Source organism: Orcinus orca, chromosome 1 (assembly GCF_937001465.1).
Source record: "Orcinus orca chromosome 1, mOrcOrc1.1, whole genome shotgun sequence".
NCBI classification, from domain to species: Eukaryota; Metazoa; Chordata; class Mammalia; order Artiodactyla; family Delphinidae; genus Orcinus; species Orcinus orca.
Window position 1 is genome coordinate 51867325 of NC_064559.1, and position 24811 is coordinate 51892135.

Sequence of the window (24811 nt, forward strand, 5' to 3'; positions counted from 1 at the left end):
CTGAATTTGTATCTTAACTTGTGACATCTCTTGTGCTGTTTTGTTCCTGTGTTGATATTTAACTTTTTAAGTCTTATATTCCCACTGTATTGTAATCACTCACATGATTATCCACTGCTCTTTGTATCTCTCATAGGAGACACAGCAAACACTCACAAATATTTGCTGCTGCTTGAAAAAAACCTGATAGAAAACTTCATAGCTCCCCACTTGTGCCCTGCTCTCACTGACCTTATTTAGGGCCCGGAGGATGTTTCTTTCTGCCCTTTCTCCAACCCCCAGCTTCCCCTGGCTGACTCACGTTCATCTTCCAGATTCCCATTCTAGTGGAAGCCTTCCTTGCCCCGCCTCTGTGCTCTTAGGTCATTTCCTGTCTCTTAGCACTTCATTATATTATAGTGTCTGTTATCTCAGCTGAATACCCCATTAGACTATAGTTTTCTTGAGAAGGGATTTTTTTTTTTTTTTTTTTTTGCCTTTTTACAGCTGTAACCTTAGCCCTGACACAGTATCTGGCACATAGTAAGAACTTAATAAATATTTAGTGACTGAATGGCCAATGCTAGAGTGGCCAACTTTTTAGAGAGCCAAACTGGAATACTGCCCTACCAGATGGCCCCCCTCCCCAAATATATGTGTGTGTGTGTAAACTATACACATATGTGTTATTAATTTCATATAAAACATTTTAAAATAAGTGTTTATTTTGTATCAAAGTTTTAGGAAAAGATACAATAATGCGTGTTAATCCATGTTAACTTGTTTGGTATGGCCTAACTAATTCAGTTCAGTCTATTTTAGACTGAGTATTGACGTCTTTGGGGGAGAGGAGAAAACTTATGATTGATGTAGAAGTACTTGCCTTTCTCACTCTGGATTTGTGAGATTCTCAGAGTCAGAGCTTTCACTTCCCCTTCACAATGTTCAATTCCAAATTCTTTTCTGCAGATTGTGTAGTATGCTCTGCTTTGGTTATTTACTTTCTTAATTGTGCTGCATGGCTCCTTCCATCTACCTCTCATTAAAATAAAACAGTTGTCTAACTTTCTTTTTCATGTTTAGATCATGCCGGTGTAGGTGTTGTAATTGTTATTTTTCATTACCTGAATTCTTAGAAAATTCACAGTATTCACAGTGTTAAAAGTTGAACTAGTACTATCTTGATACAAAGCATAATAGTTAATCCACAGGCAAAGCCAAAAATGGATTGTTACCAGGCATTTAAATTGCCCACTTAAATTGTATCACTCCTAGCAAGGCAACAATGGACGATTCATTATTGTGAACTGGTAATTAAGGTTGCCAACATCAGCTTCAGGAGTAAAAACGGCAACCAGTGACTACACAGGTGGGGTAGTTTGTGTTGGGAGCCATTTGACTCTAAAAACAGTGTTGCTTTCAGACTGTATTTTTGTGGGCTGCCACAAGGCTTTTGCAGGTTTCCCCCAACCTGTTGCACCAGTGTGGAAACTTTGTGTCCTGGGGAGGGGTTTCCCATTAAGTGGGCCTTTTCAGTGCTACAACCCTGGCAAACTAGGACCATTGATCACCCTAGTACTGGCAGCAATCCCTAAAATATCAGAAAGACATAAGCAAAGAGAACGTCAATAATCAATTTTCAGAAATATGTTCCTTTGAGACTGTAAAATCAATTCTTAACCAAAAGCTAATTAATAGGTAACTTGTCAGCATATATCAAAAAAAGCAGTAACCACTGAAGACAGCCATGGTTCATTAAAAACAATTCTAATGTACTGTTGTTCATTTTAAAGTACCCTTGTTTCAGGACATACTGTGTAGCACAGGGAACTCTACTCAATATTCTGTGATAACCTATATGAGAGGAGAATCTAAAAAAGAATGAATATATGTGTATGTATAACTGAATCACTTTGCTGTACACCTGAAACTAACACAACATTGTAAACCAACTATACTGCAATAAAATTAAAATATGAAAAAAATAAAATACCATTGTTTCTTTTCTCGATAAGTTTATTAGATTAGTCAATGAGGGTAACTTCATAGACCCATATATGTTGATTTTTTTTTTTTTTTGGTAAGGCGTTTAAACTGTCAACTGAAAAAAAATGCACAACCCAAAAGTTGAGAATTATGTTTATGCAAGGACATTACTGAGGACTATAGCCCGGGAGGAAGCCTCTCAGACAGCTCTGACGACTGTTCCAAAGAGGTAAGGGAGGAGCCAGGATACATAGAAATTTTTGCTGAAAAAAAACCGTAGTCGAACATCAAAAGATTACTGCTAATCACACACGAAAAACAAATGTCTCAAGTTAATGATTTTAGTGTTTTTCTATGTATGGGAAGATGCAAGAGTCTGGGCTTGTTAAATTTATTCCCTTGATATGCATCTTAACTATCTAGGGCCAGTATCCTGTTTTTCTCCATCCCAGATTCCCCTCAGGGTGCACCGTTGGGGGTGGCTGCAGCAGTGGCTGATGGCTTTATGGCCACAATATGCTTTGTTTACTGAAGAGGCAGGTGACATTCCTTGTCTACAGAACTATTTGAGAGTACCTTGCTGATGAGATGTGCCATTATTCCTTAGTACATTAGTGTGTATTTCCTATAAGCATTCTCTTGTATAATCACAATACAACTATCAGAATCAGAAAATTAACATGCATACATAGGTACCTTGTACTTCAGACCCTATTCAAGTTTTGCGAAATGTTTCTTAGAATAAACAGACCAATCCAGGATGATGTTGTCTTTAGATTGTGGTGCCTCTTTAGTCTCTCTCATTCTGAAATAGTTCCCCAGTCTTCCCTTGACTTTCATGATGCACTTTTGCAGATTACAGAATGTAGAATATCTCTCATTTTGGGGTTTCAGTGTTTCCTGATGATTAGATCCAGACTCATTTTTGGTAGGAATATCCATGTTCTCTCCTTGCAACCTATCAGCGGGACCATGATTTTGATTAGTCATGGTGACGTTATTTATTTATTTTGATCATTTAATTAAGATGGTATCTGCCAGTCTTCTCCATCGTAGTGTCTCTTGATTAATAATTACTTATGAATAAGTATTTTTTAGGGAGGTTCTTGAAACATGTACATAACTCGTGACTTATCAAACTTTCAAATTATTTATATATTCATTTATATAAATATGGACTCATGGCTTCCTATTTTATTCAATAGTTTTCTCCCTTTCCATATCTCTAACCTCATTCTCAAATAGTGAGAAACCTGGATTCCATTATCCTGACTATATTTACTTTTTTCCTAATTATTTATTTTGATGCTTGTATTTTCCAGATTTGTAAATGAGAGCCCGTTTAAGCTAGCCTTTGCGTTCTTTTGACATGCCCCACCTTCTCTGAGCATTGCCTTCTGGCATAGCTCTAGAGTCAGCTATTTTCCTGCCCCAGACCTGTTTCAGACCATTTCTCTAAGAAGTTCTGGTTCCTTTTAGTAGAGAATTGTATTTAGAAGCCAAGATCTAGGCACTAGATGTGCTATTGCTATTGGGGTGTTTCTGATCTCAAATCTTTTCATGGATAGAGTAGCGAATATTATATATTTTAAATTACATATCATATTTCATAATTAGTAATAAAAACAGATGTACATTTCCATCTATGTACATGAATACACCCAGGGCTGGCATCGTGGGCGTGAGACCTGTGTGGTTGCACAGGGCCCCTCACTTAGAAAGACAGCTGCACTTGGTTTAATGCTCTGCTCTCACCATCTTGAAATTCTTAATTTTGAACAATGGACCCCACATTTCCATTTTGCACAGAGCTCTACAAATTAAGTAGTCAGTTCTGAATACACCATAGGGTTCCTTTTAGTTTTTTCTCTTTCTATTTCTGTAACTCCTTTCTCTGATAGTAAGAAACCTGGCTGAAATTATGAATAAATTTACTTATTTGATTATGCCCCTTCTAGGTAACGAATTTCCCACAACTACTGCTTCCTCCCTGATGTGGATACTCTCCTCATGGCATCTAGGCTATGACACCCCATGCTGAGCCACCACTTCCACATGGTTGCACTTCCCACAATATTCAGGTTCTGACAGTTCATGCAAGACTGCTTCTCCATGGAGATGCCCTGCTCACCCCACTTGGACTCTGACACTCTCTTTCCCCACTGGCTGGCTATCCTCCCCACACAAATTCTCCTTTACCTTGCTGGGCCTCTGACAACCCATTCCAAGCTGCCCCTCTGTAGGTACAGTGTTTATACAAATGAAGAAACAAATGGATATAGACTAGCCTAGAATAGAGAATATGAGTATATCACAAGAGTAAGCACTGTTTCCTGAAACTTTTTAAAGTTCAGTCATATATCAATGTATGTGTGTGTATGTGTGTGAACATACATGCATATATGTGTGTGTATAACTGAATTGTATTGTAAAATATACTTTTTACTATGGAGCAGGGTAAAATAAAATTCAAAAACCACTGGTACATACAGTATGATCCCAATTTTGCTTGAAAAAAGCAGACCCCGCCTCTATACACAAAGTAACAATATGAGGTGATGGATGTGTTAACTAACCTTATTGTGGTAATCATTTCACCTTGTATACCTTAACCTTATACAGTGCTATATGTCGATTATAACTCAATAAAGCTGGAGAAAAAAAGTGAACCAACTTTTAACAACTGAGGGGAGGCTTAAAGGACAACTTTCATTTCTTAATCTATGTTCTGTATTACTTTAATTCTTAGGACAGAGGAAGTTGTGTATTATTTATTTTAAAGATAAAATAAAAAATGTGTGTGTGTGTATATATATATATATATACACACAAACAAAAGAAAAAACTGAAAGGAAAAATACCAAAAATATTTATATCTGAATGGTGGTATTATAGACAACATTTGCATTCTTCTTTATAATTTTATACATTTTCTAAGTCTCCTGAAATGAGAATTTATTACTCTGGTAGTTTTCCATTTACATTTTCAAAAGAAATATATTTGACAAATTATTTGTAGAAATGATAGAAAGTAGAGATTTCTAATGTTCTATTAATAAATACTTAATGGCCACTTTGTGTATACCAGGCACTGTACTAAGTTGTTGGGAATACGCTGGTAAATGAGATCAACCCACTTCCTGCCCTCATGGACTTAGAATCTAATGAGGAAGACAGCTATTAAACAAGTAATTACAATAACGTGGGATAAGTGTTGGTAGCAGGTAGTGAATTTCTTTGAAAGTGCGTAACAGCATGAAGGTGAGGTAATCTAACCTAGACTAGGGTTTGGGAAGTCTTCCTAGGGGAAGACTTAGGCTAAGAGCTAAGAGCTAAGTAGGAGTTAGCCAGGCAACCTGAAAAAAGGACTGCATTTTAGGCAGAGGGAATATTGAGAAGTAAGTTCAGCTTGCTTCTTTTGCTGAAAGCAGACTCACAAGAGATGTAGTTGTGGAGCTGGAGAGGAAACAAGGAAGCTGAGGAAGGTCTGGCAAACCCTCTTAAGGGAAACATGCGAAAATGTCTTTGCAGCTTCTTCCATCTGCACTTGCAGCTTTTCTAGATAGCTCAATGGAAAATATAGTAGTTCTTGAAGCCACTAAACTAGTCACTTATTCACTAAAGGAAGACACTTGTGTGTACAATAAAGGACGGCACTTCTATGAGATTTTCAGCTTCTTTTTTTTTTTTCAGGTCTTCATTTATTGCTAAAGGTTTCTCTTCAATTGTGAGAAAGTTTATTACTGATCACTTCAAAACATTAACATGCTGGGAAAGATCCTAATGGAGTAGCACAACTTACGTGCTCTACAGACATCATTCTCCAATTTGCCATTTATGGATGAGTAATATGCATTAAATAAACATGGTATTTTATGGCATTTGTATTGACTGTATTGGTTGTATTGATTAGGATTATAACAGAAAAACAGCTCAAACTAGCTTAAGAAAAAAAATGGATTACAAATATAAATGCTTGTTTTTTCTCCCTGCATATCAATTCCCTCCTCTTCTCTGCTCCAAATGAGGGGAAACATGGCTGCCAAAATATCTTGCACTTTACATCTCACAGTCCAAGTTCTCAAAGAGGGGCTGGCCTCTCTCAATTCCAATTCCAAAATGTCCAGGGGAGGATTGTAATTGGCCAAGCTTGGGTCAGCTAACCATCCCTAGACCAATCACTATGGCTGGGGGTTTGAGAGTGAGGCAATTTTGTGTTGTTCTGAGAGCTTCACATACATTAACTCCTCATACAACCCTTGAAGGTATACATTATTATTAACCTCATATTATAGGTAAGCAAATTCAGAGAGGAGTTTTCAGAAGGAAGGCATAAACATTGTAGCAAATGCTGAAGTTTGCCCAAACAAAATGGTAGCACTTCTGGTATTCCCCTTCCCGCCTTTTCCGGTATTCCCCTTCCCCCCTTTTCTGGTAACTCTTCCCCATTACCCCATCCAGAGAAGTTTTCATGTTCTTCTGTGACTTGCTGTTTTATTTTTCAGTAAACTTTGGAGATATTTTTAAGCCCTATATACCTATTTCATTCTTTTTTTTCAACCAGTGCTTAGTATTACATTAACTATTCCTATGTTGATGAACAGTTACTTTGGGTTAAATTTTTCACTATTAGAAACAATACTGTGGGATGAATTGGGAGATTGGGATTGACAGATATATACTAATATGTATAAAATAGATAACTAATAAGAACCTGCTGTATAAAAATATAAATAAAATAAAATTCAAAAAACAAAAGTAGAATTAGGAATAAAAAAAAAGAAACAGTACTGTGTGGAACTTCCCTGGTGGTCCAGTGGTAAGGAATCCACCTTACAATGCAGGGGACGCGGGTTAGATCCCTGGTCAGGGAACTAGGATCCCACATGCTGCGGGGCAATTAAGCCCGTACACCACAACTATTGAGCTGGTATGCCTCAACTAGAGAGCCCGTGTGCTGCAAAGTACAGAGCCCACCCGCCCTGGAGCCTGTGCACCACAACTAGAGAAGAGAAAACCTGCACGCTGCAACTAGAGAGAAGCCCGCGTGCTGCAACAAAACATCGCACATACCTCAGCAAAGATCCTGCATGCCGCAACTAAGACCTGACGCAGCCAAAAATAAATAAAATAAATAAATAATAAATAAGTCTTAAAAAACAAACAAACAAAACAATACTGTGGGAATTCCCTGGCGGTCCAGTGGCTAGGACTCCAGGCTTCCACTGTAGGGGGCCATGGGTTAGATCCCTGGTCGGGGAACTAAGATCCTACAAGCCATGTGGCGCAGCCAAAACAAAACAAAAAACAAAACAAAACAAACAAAACCAATACTGTGACCATACTTGAACATGTATCTTTGTGTAAATGTAAAAGTAATTTTTAGGAATTGCTAGGTAAAAGAATATATGAATTGTACACATAGCATGTATATTGTGTTTACAAACTGAGTATATGTATTGATAGATACTGCTACAAAGACTGGTTTCAATTTACACATGGGCCAGTTTGTCCTTCATACTAACCTCAACAACTCTAAACAGGTAACTTCTAAAGCCTGGGGCATAGATAAGGGTTAATGTGGGCCCAGAGAAGGGACATCTAATCCAGCATGTCAGTTAAGCCTTCTTGGAGGAGGTGACTCCTAAGCTGAGTCTTAAAAAGACAAATAGGAGTTAGACAGTAAAAGAAGTGTGAAATGGATTTAAAAGTTAAAGGATGGAAAATATCTAGTGTTAGTGAGGATTTAGAGCAACCAAAACTCTCCTACATTACTTGTGAGAGTAAAATTGGTGAAGCCACTTTGGAAAACCATTAGATAGTATCTACTAAAGCTAAACATCACGTATCCTTTGTTCCAGAAAAATACCTAACAAAATGCATATCTATGGTCACCAGAAGACATGTACTAGGATATTCATATGAAAACCATGCTCATCAGCAATAGAATGGATAAGTAAAGTATACTATAATCTCATATAATGAAACACTATACAGCAATGAAAAATAAATGATCTGCAAGTATAAATGAAAATATGAATGAATCTCAAACACATAATATTGGGTGAAAGAAGTCAGACACAATGATTACATACTGTCTGATTCCATTATATAAAGTACAAAAATATGCAAAAATCAATGTATGCTATTAAAGTCAGTATAGTGTTACCTTTGTGGAGTTGGGAGGAAATGCGTAGAGACTGAAAGGGAGCATGGAGAAGGCTTCTGAGGTACTGGTAATGTTCTGCTGTTGGACCGAGATGCCGATGACATGGGTGCCTTTTAGTTTGTGAAATTCATCAAGCAGTACACACACACATGCTTTTCTATATGAACATTATGCTTCAATAAAAAGATGGAAATAAAAGAAGGGGGTATTTGCTTTCAAGACAGAGGAAACAGCGTAAGTACAGACACAGAGGCTTGGTGAGTTCACCTAGGAGCAGCCCTTAGAATGGAAAGAGAAGGAGACCTCGGGAGTGGGAAGGAGACAGAGGAAATTTACTCAGTAGTGGGAATAAGATTGGCCTGGGTCCCTTCTGATTCTAAGAATCTATGCTTTTATGATTAGCCCAAGGCCATATAGCTAGTTAATTGTCAAAAAATTATAAGACCCTATGGAAGACTGAAAACATGACCATAATATTTTGCTGGTCCTCTTATTAAGAGGTGGAGCCTATTTCTCCATCTTTTAAAACTGGGCAGGCCTGTGACTTACCTTCATTAATAGAAGGTGGTGGGAGTGATGTTGTGAGAGCCTTGGAGACTAAGACTCAAGAGATGATACAGCTTCCGCTCTTGCTCTCTTAGAATACTGAGCCACCGTGCTTTAAGGAAGCTCAGTGTTATGGCTTGAATTTTTTCCCCAAAATTCATATGTTGAAATCTTAACTCTTTTTTTTTTAACATATTTATGAGTATAGTTGCTTTACAATGAAATCTTAACTCTTAGTACCTCACCATATGACATTAAGAAATAGGGTCTTTACAGTACACACACACACACACACACACACACACACACACACACACACACACACACACACACACAGAGAATGCCATGTGAAGATGAAGCCAGGGATGGGGTGATGCTATGCACCAAGGAACACCAAAGATTACCAGGAAACCACCCGAAGCCAGGAGGGAAGCAGAGAACAGATTCTCCATCACGGTCCTCAGAACGAACCAACCCTGCTGACACCTTGATCTCAGACTTACAGTCTCCAGAACTATGAGAAAATAAATTTCTGTTGTTTAAGTCACCCTGTGGTACTTTGTTACAGCAGCCCTAGCAAGCTAATATACCTCTTGTTCTCCAATAGTTTAGACTGTTTACATTAGCTTGCTAGGGCTGCCATAACAAAGTACCACAGATTGGGTGAGTTAACAGAAATTTATTTTCTCAATGTTCTGGAGACTGTAAGTTTGAGATCAAGGTGGTGTCAGCAGGGTTGGTTTCTTCTGAGACCTCTCCTTCGTTTGTAGATGGCTGTCTTCTCCCTCTGTCTTCACATGGTCATCCCTCTGTGTGTCTGTGTCCAAACTTCCTCTTCTTATAAGGACATCAGTCATACTGGATTAGGACCCTCCCTTAGGGCCTCATTTTAACTTATTTACCTCTTTAAAGACCCTATCCTCAAATACAGTCACTTTGTGAGGTACTGGAGGTTAGGGCTTTAACATATGAATAGGGAGGGGGGTATAATTCAGCCCACAAGAGGCCAGTGGAGGAGAACCGAGACAGCAGCACCAAATGCCAGATATGTGAATTGCCAACCTTTCATCTCAGCTGAGCCTCCAGCTGAATGCTGTTACATGAGTGAGCCTAGGTGAAATCAGCAGAAGAACTATTCAGACAATCCACACAATTGCAAGAAGTGATAAATCGCTATTGTTTTAAGCCACTAGGTTTTGGGATTGTTTCTTATTCAGCAATAGATAACTGAAAGAGAAACCCATTTCACATAAATTCTAAGCCAGTCTCAGTTCCACTACACTAGTTAGTGGTAGGCTACATGTTAAATGGATTGTTTAGTCAGCTATTTCATTATTACCATAGAAAAGGAGTGGTACTAATTTACTTTTTTTAATTAAAAACATTTTTTTTTTGTGGTATGCGGGCCTCTCACTTTTGTGGCCTCTCCCGTTGCGGAGCACAGGCTCTGGACATGCAGGCCCAGTGGCCATGGCTCACGGGCCCAGCCGCTCCGTGGCATGTGGGATCTTCCTGGACCGGGGCACGAACCCGCGTCCCCTGCATCGGCAGGCGGACTCTCAACCACTGTGCCACCAGGGAAGCCCTGGTACTAATTTATTAATTTAAAATGAATAGATATTATTGCTACTAGTAACATTTATATAGCACTTTGCCAATTGTTTGAAATAGTCTCTTAATAATTTATAAAGTTTTTTAATCCAAGAAGTATTGAATCATAGACCCTTGGGGCTAAAAGGAACAAGAGGTCATTTAATCCATCTCCTTATCTTCAAAGAGAATGACTTATTCTATGCCAGCCAGGTAAGAATCCTCCTTCTCACTGTCATCCAAAAAAACTTTAAAAATATCGATCTGTAAATGGAACTGTATTTGGCCCTCTATAGGCCTTTAAAGATTTAATACAACAACAGTTCAAAGACAAACCATACATAAAACCCAAAGTACTGCATGTGCAAACAGCTTAAAAAGAATGGCTAAAAAGGATATGGTATGTACAGGCAATACTCGGACATACTATGGCTTCATTTCCATACCATTGCAATAAAGCAAATATTACAATAAAGTGAGCCAAACAAATTTTTTGGTTTCCCAGTCTATGTGAAAAGTTATGTTTATACTCTACTGGAGTCTATTAACTGTGCAATAGCATTGTGTCTAAAAAAACGCCACAATATACAGACTTCAATTAAAAAATACTTTATTACTAAAAATGCTAATCATCATCTAAGCTTTCAGCGAGTCAGAGAAGTAACATCAAAGATCACTAACCACAGTGGCTCAGTGGTTAAGAATCCACCTGCAGGGGACACAGGTTCAAGCCCTGGTCAGGAAAGATCCCACATGCCGCGGAGCAACTAGGCCCGAGCGCCACAACTACTGAGCCCACGTGCCACAACTCATGAAGACTGTGCATCTAGAGCCTGTGCTCTACAACAAGAGAAGCCACAACAGAGAAGCCCGTGCACTACAATGAAGAGTAGCCCCCGCTCGCCGCAACTAGAGAAAGCCTGCATGCAGCAGCGAAGACCAAAAGCAGCCAAAAATAATAAAATAGATAAAATAAATAAATTTATTAAAAAAAAGATCACTAACTGGAGATCACCATAACAAATATAATAATAATGAAAATAATAGTGAAAAAGATTGAAATGTTGCCAGAATTACCAAAATGTGCTACAGAGACACAAAGTGAGCAAACACTGTTGGAAAAATGGTGCCAACTGACTTGTGTGATGTAGGGTTGCCACAAACCTTCAATTTGTTAAAAAATGCAAAATCTGTGAAGCTCAATAAAGCAAAGTGCAATAAAATGCGGTTTGCCTGTATATACAACAGAATTTTATTCGTGAAAAAGAAGGGAATCTTGCCATTTGTAACAACATTTGTGTTAAGTGAAATAAATCAGACAGAGAAAGAAGACTACTTGTATGATTTCGTTTATATGTGGAATCTTAAAAAGCCGAACTCATAAAAACGTAGACTAGAAAGATGGTTAGTAGGGGCTGAGGGGGAGGAGGATTGGTATTGGTCAAATGATACAAACTTCCAGTTACAAGATGAATAAATTCTGGGGCTCTAATGTACAGCATAGTGATTATAGTTAATAATACTGTATTACATACTTGAAAGCTGCTAAGAGAATAGATCTTAAATGTTCTTACCATAAAAAGAAATGGTAATTATGCGCCTGCTAGAGGTATTCGCTAACTCTATGGCAGTAATAATTTTGCAGTATATAAGTGTATCAAATCAAGGCACTGTACACCTTAAACAATGTTATATGTCAGTTAAATCTCAATAAAACTAAAAAAAGGGTTGGTTGGCCTGGGGTGACCCAGCACTGGAGCCTACAGGCCCTTTGGTGGGGTTGATGGCAGACTCTGGGAGGGCTCACGCCAGGGAGTGCCTCCCAGGGTTTCTGCAGCCAGTGTCCTTGTCCCCGCGGTGAGCCACGGCCACCCCGCTTCTGCGGGAGACCCTCCAACACTAGCAGAATAGCACACATGATTGCAAAATGTGGTAAGCTTCATGACATTGGTCTTGGCAACGATTTCATGGATATGACACCAAAAGCACAGGCAACAAGAACAAAAATAAACAAGTGCAACTACATCAAACTAAAAAGCTTCCGCACAGCAAAGGAAACAATCATCACAGTGAAAAGGGAATGAGTGTCGCTATACTGGGACCCACATTTCAAGATTTGGCAACAAATGTGAATCGCAGTATCAGCAGTCTTCCTCTGATTTTTGTGGGCCGTGACTCTGGATATTTGGGTGGCTCTGTGATTGGTGGAGTTCTTTATGACAATATGAATCATTTTCTTCTTTTGGGGGTGTCAATGTTCGCTACCACAATTGGTCTTTATCTTGTTCCATTTTGTAAGACTGCGGTGTTACTGATTGTCATGATGTCCATCTTTGGTGTTTCAATTGGCATTCTGGATACAGGTAATCCTATTGCTGGGAATAAACCTAACAAGGAGAAGACAAGCATACAAAGCCCAGGGACATTACTGGATATGTGCTGGCCCATAAAATGGTATAAGTTTTGTGAAAACTGTGAAACCACAAAGCAGTCTCAATAACTGATGACTAGTTTAAAAGTTTCTCTGTTTTATATAAATATATAAAATAGAAAGGATAATAAGAACAAAATAAAGATTAACAGGTATAGAATTCAATGCATTCCTCCCTCAGTAAAAAATTTCTGGGGCTTCCCTGGTGGCGTAGTTGTTGAGACTCTGCCTGCCGATGCAGGGGATGCGGGTTCGTGCCCCGGTCCGGGAGGATCCCACATGCCACGGAGCGGCTGGGCCTGTGAGCCATGGCTGCTGAGCCTGCGCGTGCGGACCCTGTGCTCCACAACGGGAGAGGCCACAGCGGTGAGAGGCCCGCGTACTGCAAAAAATTCTGTACTTGTACCATAGAATAAAACGTTGAGTTAAAAAAATAAATAAATAAAAATAAATAAAGCTAAAAAAAGAAGAAAAATGCTACATATGAAATTACATTTTTCTTCCAATTTATCTACACAAATATTTTGAGCCCATGTAGGTAATATAGACAGAGATTAACATAACTATACAAACATATGCATTATATAGGTAAAAGAAAAGATTTTGAGAAACATGACAGCTCCCAAATATTTGAAGGGCTGTTGTGTAGAAGAAAAGTGAAATTTATTCTGTGTAGCTACTGGGTGGAACTAGGACCAGGGGTGAAACAGATGGAAGTTTCAGGGTGGCATGTGTCAGTTTACCTTTAAGAAGAACTTTCTGACAATTAGAACTCTTCAAAATAAATGGGCTCCCTCACTGGAGTTATTGTACAGGGAATTCCAGAAGATTATCCTAGATGACCTCTAAGGTTCTTTCTAACCCTATGACATTGAGCCGTATGTCAAAATTAAACACATTTGGGGGATGTAGAGGGAGGTAATTGACTTTTATAGGCAAATAATTGTTAACCAGCTGTGGTTATTTTAGGTAGGGGCCAAGTAGAGTACAGGGAAACTATTATGTCTATATGGATAAGTCTGAGATTTTCCTAAGAGGGAGGCAGGATCTGAGTAGAACCCTGAATACTGTAAAGGGAGTCATTTGGGCACCATATTGGGGAGAATCTGAGTATTGCAAAAGTCAGAGTTAAAAGGAAGACATCCTAGAAATAGGCCTATTGGATAAAACATATATGCCTGCTATAGAAGGGGTGGGTATTTGAGGAACAGGAGCTGATGAACATTAGGCAATTATAATCCAGTGTATCCTGGAAAATAATTTTGAAACATCAGGTGAAAAATTTAGACATTGTACATGATGAAGGGGAGGGGAAGCACAGTCAAAGCAATGAGAGGAAGAAGTATTTTTCTTTTAGTGAATTGCTTGGTGAGGAACCTAGAAAGAAAAGGGTAGCAGCAGGAGAATCCAGCAGAGAGATGATCTGAGTCTAAATGAACACTGTATCCATATAGACAGAGAGAAAGAAATATTGACTAATATGGGAGAAAATGTAAGGATGTGGCAATAGCCTGGAAATCCAGATGGGTAAAGACAGGGACCAGTGAAGCATTGCTTACCAGTTCCCTGCTTCTGGAAATAGTGGTATTACTCCGATTATAGGGAAGGTAAAGATGATGAGCATCTATGTCTTCATTGTGCCTTGTTGGTGTTGACGATGGGTTTGATTTTTGGGGCCGTCCCCTGGCCACTGCTCGGGTGAGGCTGTCCCTGTGCTACTGTGTACCATCCCTGCTCCTGTTTTTCATCTGGTTTCTGCACCTGCCTGGAGTTCACAGCTGCCCTCATTTCAGCTTGAGCTAATACTACTTGGGATTGTTTTAAATGTTTTAATCGTTTTAAATGTTTAATTGTAATTCTCAGGTGAGTCACTTGGGCTTGGTTACATTGAGATGAAATAGTGTCCTGCACCTAAGTAAGTAGGTTTCTCCCTGGTCTTTCAACACCCCCACCCCCAATTCTGAAAATTCCCATTTCACTTTGAAAAACATCTCCACTTACAAGATATTTGCTTCAGTCTAGGCAGGATCTTAAGACTCTCTGGTAGAGGAATATTCATATGCTAAACAAAGGTAATATTTCACATGCAATAGTTCACATGTGCAGGTAACTGGTGATGACCAGGTAGGAATGACTAATAAAGTGATATATGATTCCACCTGTTTTTATTGGTTGATTGGTGTTTTTGTTTTTAGTTAAATAAAGGTGGCAGGTGGTGGATAGGGGCTCACATGAATAAATACTGTAGACTTTGTTTTATTATCTAAGCATATACCACTTGAAAAAAATTAGGCCTGGAAAAGTTGATGGATTTCTGAAAACATTACATTTTTTGTACTAATAGTAAGTGCTTGTATGACACTTTTTATATGCCAAATACTGTTTTTTTTTTTTTTTTTTTTTTTTTTTTGCGGTACGCAAGCATGTGGGATCTTCCTGGACCGGGGCACGAACCCGTGTCCCCTGCATCGGCAGGCGGACTCTCAATCACTGTGCCACCAGGGAAGCCCCCAAATACTGTTTTAAGTGCTTTATGTATATTAACCAATTTAATTCTCACAACAGCCCTGTGAGGTAGGTACTGTTGCTATCATCATCACTTCACAGATGAAGAACTGATGCACAAAGAGGTTAAATATTTGTCTAAGAGCAAACGAATATTGAGCCCAGTTTTGACCTCAAGCACTTAAGTGCCTCCCTTAACCACCGCACTATACTACACTTACCCATTACATACTATGAAAGAATTAGAGAAGCCAGACCATTATCCCCCAAATTAAATTCTCTCAGATAATAAAAATCAAACAACAAACCAAATCATGGCTCTATGACCACCCTTATCCCTTGTCAATGATTTTTTTTTTCAGTAGTTGCAACACTTCAGGAATTAAAAGGAAAAGGCAAAGTATTTAAACACAGGAAAACTTTGACCAAATGGAAAATTCATATTGTATCCAGTGCTAAAGCATAGTGTTTCTGTTCCCATCTGGTGGGCAATTTCAGTTATTTCTGGTCATACCCTGGATGGCAACGGAATAATTTCAGAGGACTTTTATAGTAGTGAGTATTAATGGTTCATCTAAGGTCAGCCCGGTTCTATGAAAGACATGTAAAGGAGAGCTGTATCCACCTTTTTCCCTGAAATTTATCTTCCCAATGGTTGTTTCGTTGCTTCTTTGCAGTGGCTCCCACATCCTCTGCTTTAAAGCAGATTTTCAGTGTGGTACCTCCAATAGTTGATGCTTTTTCTAAAGGAAATAGGGAAGCTAAATGAATAGCTAAAGAATAATTATCAAGTTCTTTGAGAATGTAAAAAACTGGATCAATATTAACATGCAAGAATGCTCAGTAGGGGGGAGATGATAAGTGAATATTTATACATGTATATGTATGTGTGCGCGCATTAAAAACATTTCTGCCTGAGTCACTGTCTTTAGACAACTTAAGTTAAAGTTCTCATTCAGAAACAGGGTCAAAGGTAGTTTTATTTTTCTGCTTTGTCATCAAAGGAGACCTGACCACGTGCACTATATATAAAGCATGCCGGTAGGAAGATTAGCTTTACTGTCAAGCAATATAAGGGTAACAGAAACACACGTGGTTACACGGTAAAGGAGTTCAAGAGGAATTCATAGTAATACGATAGGAGGAACCGGGTCATAACTGCTTCTCCAATGAGACTGTAGAGTGCAGACAACCGAGGGGAGTGCAACTTAACATTATGAAATAGTTTCAAAAAATTACAATGAAATAATGTACCTTTTTATTATCTTCATGTAAATTTTATATCATTTACTTTTGACTGTAGGTCGGCTTGGTGACGAGGGTATTTAAAGGAATTCTCCCGGGCATTTTAGGGAGCCTCACCTGGATGGCAAGCACCAAACGCCTTGTGCTTTTCTGTCCCAACTGTGCCTGCTAAAGAGCGAGCTGTGCACCTGGGGCGCTCAGCGCGACTGATTGATTTGACAGGTGGAGGTGGGACAGGGAAGGCTCTAGACTGACCAACCCTAAAAAAGGCGGTAGCATGTAGAAACGAACGTGGGAGGAGGTGGCTAAGGCGGATTCGGATGTGGGAGGCCGAGGTGCCGCGAACGAACCGAAGGGCCGAAAGACCTGAAGCAGCGGTAGGCGTGCCAGTGAGGTAGGTACGGGGGCTGCGGGGGACGGGGGCGAACCCACCCTCCAAGGAGAAGGGATCGCGCGGACTAGCCGGGGCCGGGGCGGGGCGGGCCGGGGCGGGGCGGGGCCGCCGGGAAGCCCTCCCTCCGAGTAGCGGAGGTGACTGGTCGGGTGGGGGGCGGGAGACGCTCTGTCCCACGCTCTCCTAGTGCTCGGTGGTTTAAAGATGGCGGCGGCGGCAGCGTTGAGGGCGCGGAGCCGCGGAATGGGGAGGGAAAAGGAGAATCTGTGAGGCGTCGAGAGGCAGCGCGGCGGCTGCTGTGAGGAGTCGGGTGGGGAGACGCCGGTGGCCGGACCGCTCAGGGCCGGGGCCTCGACTGGGAAGGAGAGGCCGGAGCAAGCGCCTGGAGCCCGAGGCCGGAGCCGAGGAGGAATGTGACCACGGGTCGGCGGGGGCGCGGGAGTACGCAAGTGCAGGGATGGGGCAGCAGGTGGGCCGCGTCGGGGAGGCTCCGGGGCTTCAGCAGTCGCAACCCCGCGGGATCCGGGGCAGCAGCGCAGCCAGGCCCTCCAGCCGCAGGCGGGACCTGGCGGGGCGCACCGCAGAGGCCGGCTTCAATATTTTCACCCAGCACGGTGAGTGTGTCCGGGAGCCGGCGTGAGGGCGTGGGGAAGGCCGGAGGTGGGGTTGAGGCGGGGTGGGAGGCAGACAGGCAGCTCTAGGGGGTCGAGGGGTGCCCAAGAGTGGGGGCGGAATCTGCTGCCATCTGGGCCAGTCACGGGAGGCGAGTCACACCCCTCCCCCCCTCCCGTCTCCAGCCTGGCTGGCAGCTCCCGGGGGCGGAGGAGGAAAGAGAAGTGGTCTTAGGGACCTTGGATGGACTGTCTTCTGCCCTGGGACGCGACTGTGGGGCTCGGGGAAGACGGTGGATAGTGTCCTCAGGGGAGAGAAGGATGAAGGGAGGTGTGAGCTCAGTCCAGGTGTTAGTAGAAATCGGTCGTTAGCGAAGGGAGCATGAGTTGTGCCTCGAGGGATTGGGAAATAGGAACTGAATCTCAGCAGGTAGTGGCCTTTGAAGTATATACGTATAAATCAGGCAATGAGCAGTGTCAGGATAGTGAAGTGTCCTGAAATACCCTTCTACGGGAAAGATAAGGGTAGTATCTTAGCTCTTTGAATTTCTTTTTTTTTTTTTTTCCAAACTGGAAATGAAGGGCTTTGCCAAACCATCCTCTGTTCTGCTCTTTTGAGTAGGACACATTTCTGAGATGGCTGGCAGGGGTTAGAGGTTGGTGGGCATCGTTAGGACTTTGGATACAAACAAGAGTTTTTCTTCCTACCAGGTGTGCATATATATATATATATATATATACACACACACACATACATATTTACATCCTCTATATGGTCTGGAACCTATTACTTTGTCCTCATTATCAAGGTATTTTTAAAACAGTTGTCTCCAGACTTGTGATCACGTACTCCAAGAATTTATGTATCTTTATTACTGTACTAATGGGTAACTTAGAAATGTACACAGAAACAGAATTTAAGAAAGGATGAGATGAAAAAATAAATATAACAAGAGTTCTAATAAATTTTTTCCAGCAGCCCAGTGGATCCTTTTGCACTTCCTCTGAGCTGCACCCACACCACTTTTGAGGCCACTTGTCTAGAGGAAGGAAGAATGGAGAAGGGGGAAAAAAAACCAAAATTAACCTTCATGGAGTTGAGATACCCTAAGACCTGAGAGAGGCTGAAGAGATAGATGTGACTTCTGTATAAAGGACTGGCTAGTTGAGGTTGGATGAGAGGTAGCAAACTGGACTTTCACTGAAGAGGCATATGGAAAATAATAAAAGATAAAAGAGGGTATTCTATACTGTGTAGTGTAGGGAAGACGAGGAAGGAAAAGAAGTGTGAACTATTCCTCGGAAATGGAGTTTTGGAGGAAGTTAAGACAAATGATAGTATACAGAGAAAGAGATGAACCTTAGAAGCTGTGGCTGCTAGGTGAGTTGTATCAGAGTTCTGGGTTTGGACTTTGTGAACAACCTGAGTTTCCTAATGGAAGAGGTATAGGTGATTTGGGCCATTCAGGAGTTACGTGTCTACTCTAAAAGATGTGAGTGAGCTTCTCTTCCAGGTATATAAACATTTTATGAAGGTGCCATATAAGTTAGTCTGTATCGAAATCACTTCCAGAAACATAGCAAAGAATGGGTGAATAGTTTTCAGGGAAGAAATGATCCAAGTAGCTTTGCTTTGTGGGATGTGTTAGTTATGTATTAAACTTGGCCCAGTAATGGTGATCCTCTTCCTCTAGCATCTATTCAGGATGTAAGATTTTCTGAGAAGGAGGAGGTCATGAAGAATGGAATAGGAGGAGATTTTGAAGGATGAATAGGATTTGGATCTATGGAGCAAGAAAAAGAGGGCAGGCTGTGCAGGAGAAACAAGTGTGAACAATTGAAATGAATGTAATTTGTTGATGGACTAGTGAGGAGACACATCTGTCATGAGTTAAGCAAATCCTCTAGGAGTGAATCCTAGAGCAGAAATTGCAAGAATCAAGTTCTGGTCTTGGCTCCACCTGGCTGGGTGATTTAGTCACTTAACATGTTTGGGTTTCTTTATCTGTTAAATGTTGGATTGGATGATCTCTAAGGTACCATCTGACTCTTAAGATGTTATGATTCTACTGATAATTGAGAAGCAGTGGGAAGAAAACTTTGAATACGTTGGGTTATGGGCTGGGTTATTGAAAATGTGGCAGAGGAGTTTATATCCATTTACCTGATTGGTTAGTTTATAGGCTATGTAAAGAAAGCCAAGTGTGAGGTGCTGAAAGCCTTGGCCTTGAGTGGAGGCAATGGAAACAGGTGGGGTGAGTTTGAGGGATATTTCATGCATTCAACAAAGAAAAGTTTTTTGAGCACCTATTATGTACTGGGCCCTGGGGATGTTACTGTGAGTATAACAAGGTCCCTGTCCTTGTGGAACTTAAGGATTTTATGATTTGGTTTAGAGGATGAAAGAAGAAAGGACGACTTTGGAATACTTAGGCATTCTGCCTGGATTTGAAACCTGGCTTGACTGCTTATTATCTTTGTGACCCTGGACAAGTTATTTAACCTTTTTGTGCCTTGGATTCTTCATTTGTAAAATGGGGATAATAAGAATACCCGGTAATAATAGTACCTAGATTAATGAGTTAATATGTACAAGGCACTTAGGATAGTGCCTGGCATGTAGTAAGGGCTAAATATGTGTTGGCCCCGGCCATTACTACTACAACAACTACTACAATTAAAAATAGGGATGAGTCAAAGATAATAAGTTTTGAAATTGGCTGTATTGACAAGTTTGGAAGTTAGAAGCTGATTGAAAGGATGGGAATAGGGTAAGTTTGTTGCCAAAGACTAGTATGTAAAGAATAGAATTGGCAAATAATATAGGAAACAAAGGTTAAGTGAGTACTGTTTTTAGACAGATGGGTGTTTATAAACTTCTATAGCTCAGAGTTTCTCAACCTTGGCAGTTATTGCCATTTTGGGGTGGGTCGTTCTTTGTTGTGGGGGTCTGTCCTATACTTTGTAAGATGTTTAGCAGCATCCTTGGCCTCTGCTCACTAGATGCCAGTAGCACCCCTTTCTGGCAAACTACCTCACCGCCCCCCCCCGCCCAGTTGTAACAACCATAAATGTTTTCAGACATTGCTAGATTGCCCCTAGATGAGAACCACTGCTTAGAAACACATGATAAATTCTGGTTTGAATGAATAAATTCAATTAGATTCAAAAGCTTCTCAGTGGACCTGTTGTTTGACATTTACACAAAAAACCTGGCAACTAGTGTACTGTCTTGAGTTTCAGTATTGAGTTTCAGTATTGAGGTATTAGCACATAATTTCATATACGAAAGTTAGGTTTGACTGTTGAGTTTACATGTAGGTTTAAATATAGATTAAATATTGTATGTAGTCAGTAAAAATGTATGTACGTTACAGAAATGGGTTTATCAGAGTCCGTGATTTTTCTTCTGTAGATAAAAGAAATGGTGTTTTCTCATTGAAAATGGGAATGATATTTTTTTATTAATATGTAAGTTGTTATAATAATTTGCTTTGCCAAAAATGCCTTTTGTGAATGTAATTTAGAAGGAATAAAAATAATTGGGCTGTTTTTTGGTATGAAAGAGGTGAGTGCTGTGTGATTTTTCTGAAATCTGCTATTGAACCTTTTTGGTGAGCTGATGTTTTGTGACTAGTAATCTAGGGTTGAATACCTCCTTGTCTTTTTAATATCTGACATACATTACAACAGTTGAGTGATTTCACTTCAACTTTACTTCTTTCTCTCACTCATTTGCTGTAAATGCTATTAAAAATTAACCTTAAATTGTGACGTTTTGAGTAATAAAACTTTTCCCTTAAACTCATCAGTTTAAGTGGTCTGATTTCTTTATTTAGGATTTGTAGTTCATGTTTTAGTCTTTGCAGAATGAAAGATGTCGGCACCACAGGTTGAAAATGATACTGTAGAAAAGAACAGGAAGGCCGTTGCAAGGGAATTTTAATTATGGTGACCTAGTATAGTGGCTACTGATTCTTATGAGAACCAGACTTTTAAAAAGAAATCAGCTGTTAGGTTTTTGCTAACCTCCAAATCTGTGTAAGTTACAGGTATCTGGGTGTGTCTGTATTTTTAGAAAAGTGACAAAATAATTTGTGGTACAGATTCTTTTATCACAGCCCAATTGACAGTAAGGTCCCAGGTAAATTTTGAAGTCTGAAGTTTCTCCTTAAGGGTCTTCAACTTGCTTTAAAAAGAAAAACCAGCATCTTTTCCCCTTGCAATTACTATACTATATCATTTTTTTTCTCTTTACTCTCTCTGTCAAAATCAGTAATGATGACATTTGTGTAGGTTTTTTTTTGAGTTTATGAACACCTTTTATGTCCTTTATCTTATTTGATCTTTACAATTACAGTTGGCCCTTGAACAACATGGGTTTGAACTTTCAGGGTCCACTTACAGGCAGATTTTTTTCAATAAATATGTACTATAGTTTTATCGCAGTTGGTTGAATCCAGGGATGCCAAACCTGGATATGGAGGACCACCTGTAAAGTTATAAGAGGATTTTCGACTTCGTGGAGCGTCGGTGCCCCAACCTCCTAGTTGTTCAAGGGCCAGCTGTACTCTGAAATAGGTGGGGACAGATACTAATCTTCCCATCTTATAGATGAAGAGTTAAGAGAATTAAGTGACTTCCCAAGGGCATACAGCTGTTAAGTTATGGGCCTGAAAACTCAAGCCTTTGTCTCCAAATCTTGCCATAGTGTAGAGATTTAGAGAACATGGGTTTTATTTTATTTTTAAAAATGCATTAAAAATATTTTTATTTGGTTGCATTGGGTCTTAGTTGCGGCAGGCAGGCTCCTTAGTTGTGGTATGTGAACTCTCAGTTGTGGCATGCATGTGGGATCTAGTTCCCTGACCAAGGAGCGAACCCAGGGCTCCTGCACTGGGAGCGTGGAGTCTTAACCACTGTGCCACCAGGGAAGTCACAAGAAGATGGGTTTTAAAATTAGATAGAATTGGGTTCAGATCCTGCCTTGTGTCTGACATTAATAAGTGGTTTACAACTCCAACCTCAGCAGGTTGTTGAATTAAATGATAAAATTTTGTAAGGCTCTAAGTGCTCAGTAAATGTAGTTTTGTTGTTGTCATTGTTATTTACCTCAAGATGGTTGTCAAGATTACATGAGTCTAATGTGAAAATGTTTTGTAAACTAACTCAGACACTGCTATTGTCATCACGATAATATGCTAAAGTGTAGAATTGTCTTAGTATTTTTATATATATATATATATATAAAATTAATTAATTTATTTTTGGCTGCGTTGGGTCTTCCTTTCTGTGCATGGGCTTTCTCTAGTTGCGGTGAGCGGGGGCTACTCTTCATTGCGGTGTGCAGGCTTTTCACTGCGGTGGCTTCTCTTGTTGTGGAGCACAGGCTCTAGGCGCGTGGGCTTCAGTAGTTGTGGCACACGGGTTCAGTAGTTGTGGCTCGTGGGCTCTCGAGCACAGGCTCAGTAGTTGTGGCACACGGGCTTAGTTGCTCCGCGGCATGTGGGATCTTCCTGGATCAGGGATCACACCCGTGTTCACTGCATCGGCAGGCAGATTCTTAACCCCTGCGCCACCCGGGAAGTCCAGCATTTATATTTTAAGTCTCTGTTTTGTCTAAGTCTCTATTTTTCTCTCGAGTGACTCTTGATTATTAAAGGACTTTCAGAAAGCAGCAAAAAGGTAGGGAAATTTTGGGGATCTGAAATCACCTTAGACCTGCCTTCCTTGAGGGTAAATGTTATCTTCTTAGGATTATTTTTCTTATGGGTCTTTCTTACTCTTTTCATACTGTTGTTTTTCTTCCTTCACAGAAGTTGAACTAGAAACACAGGCCAAGGCATATGTAAAGTTTAGGTTGAGACCTCATTCTAAGCTGGCACATTTGTTTGCTAGTTAATATTTAATGATTTTTTATATTGTAATCTCCTTCATCTGACATCCTTTAAGAACTTTTTGTGCCTCCTTGTATTATTTTTACCTCTGGTTATAAAGTTTCTTGTTAAAAGCATTTTTTTTTTTTTTCGCGGTACGCGGGCCTCTCACTGTTGCGGCCTCTCCCGTTGCGGAGCACAGGCTCAGCGGCCATGGCTCACGGGCCCAGCCGCTCTGCGGCATGTGGGATCTTCCTGGACTGGGGCACGAACCCATGTCCCCTGCATCGGCAGGCGGACTCAACCACTGTGCCACCAGGGAAGCTAAAAGCATGTTTTAGTAGAACTTTTATATTCTTAATTTTGTGAGTCAATTTGGGCTTTTTCTCATATACTATGTGTGTAAGATTTAAAAATACGTAATGTTAACCTCATCAATCTTAACAGATTTCTTCTGGAATAGATAAATTTGGAGTGTCACTGTTGATACTTCACCAGATCATATAGAACGATTCTCAAATTTTAGTGTGGAGACCCAGATTGTTGGGTCCCATCCCCAGAGTTTATTATTTAGGTCTGAGGTGGGATCTGAGAATTTGCATTTTTGATAAGTTTTCAGGTGTTGCTGAAGGCTGCTGGTTGGGGCCGCACTTTGAGAACTGTTGGTAATGTGAGATTAAGAAGAGTGGTGGATCGGAAGTAATTCAAAGATTGTCAGTTGTCAGAAACATAATGTATTAACTCTTCTACTTAAAACTGGTTCAGAAGTCCATTTGTTGCAAGTCTAGTGTCCACATGCAGGTGTCCACTGTCTTATGCCAGTTTTTTTGCGGCAGGAAGAGATGCTTTGGCCTCAACTTTTTTTTCTTAAATCTCTAAAAGTTCATATGTAGAAGGTCTGTTGAGAGGTGCACTTTTGAAAGAATCTTGTGTCAGGAAAAGGGAGTTAAGACACACAGAGTTCTGCTGACAGACTTAGAGTGGGCCTTAGTCCCTGGAAGAAGCTGTGAAGAAATAATTGCCACTTATTGAGTGCTGTGTGCCAGGCATGTTCTGAGTACTTAATTGCAGGGTTTTTTTCACTTAAACCCCATAAAACCTTGCTTGCTCAAATTGAAAAAGATAAGAGACCAAAGAAATTGGGATACCTATTTGTGATTCTGTAGTTATGTGTGATGATGCCTAGTTTCCTTTTGGAGTTTGTGTATATGTACATATGTATATGTACGTGTGTATATAGGAAGATTTTTAGTCGTTTTTTTTACCCTATCTCTCTTGAGACCAATGATGATGGTTTCAGAATGGTAGACCAGGGTTAGATCTATATACTTACTCTGTGGCTATGGATTGAGACTTAGATATTATGGCCTAACAAATGGAGCAGTAGGGCTCACAGTGCAATTTGAAATCTCATGGTAATGTTGAACTATTGGCTTAACCTCTAGACTTAGTATTACTAATGTTTCTTATTTAAAGACT

The 24811-nt window shown here is 40.2% G+C and overlaps 1 protein-coding gene across 4 annotated transcripts in view; it reads left to right on the forward strand.

Annotated features, from left to right (window-relative positions):
* Positions 1 to 16959: 16959 nt before the first annotated feature.
* Positions 16960 to 24811, forward strand: part of ABL2 (ABL proto-oncogene 2, non-receptor tyrosine kinase) — a 115842-nt gene continuing 107990 nt past the window's right edge. For all 4 annotated transcript variants that reach the window (XM_004269801.3, XM_004269804.3, XM_004269803.3 and 1 more), the window contains exon 1: positions 16960 to 17459. In XM_004269801.3, coding sequence (XP_004269849.1) covers positions 17303 to 17459 — 157 coding nt within the window. In that variant the 5' untranslated portion in view covers positions 16960 to 17302. The remainder of the gene's footprint in view (positions 17460 to 24811) is intronic.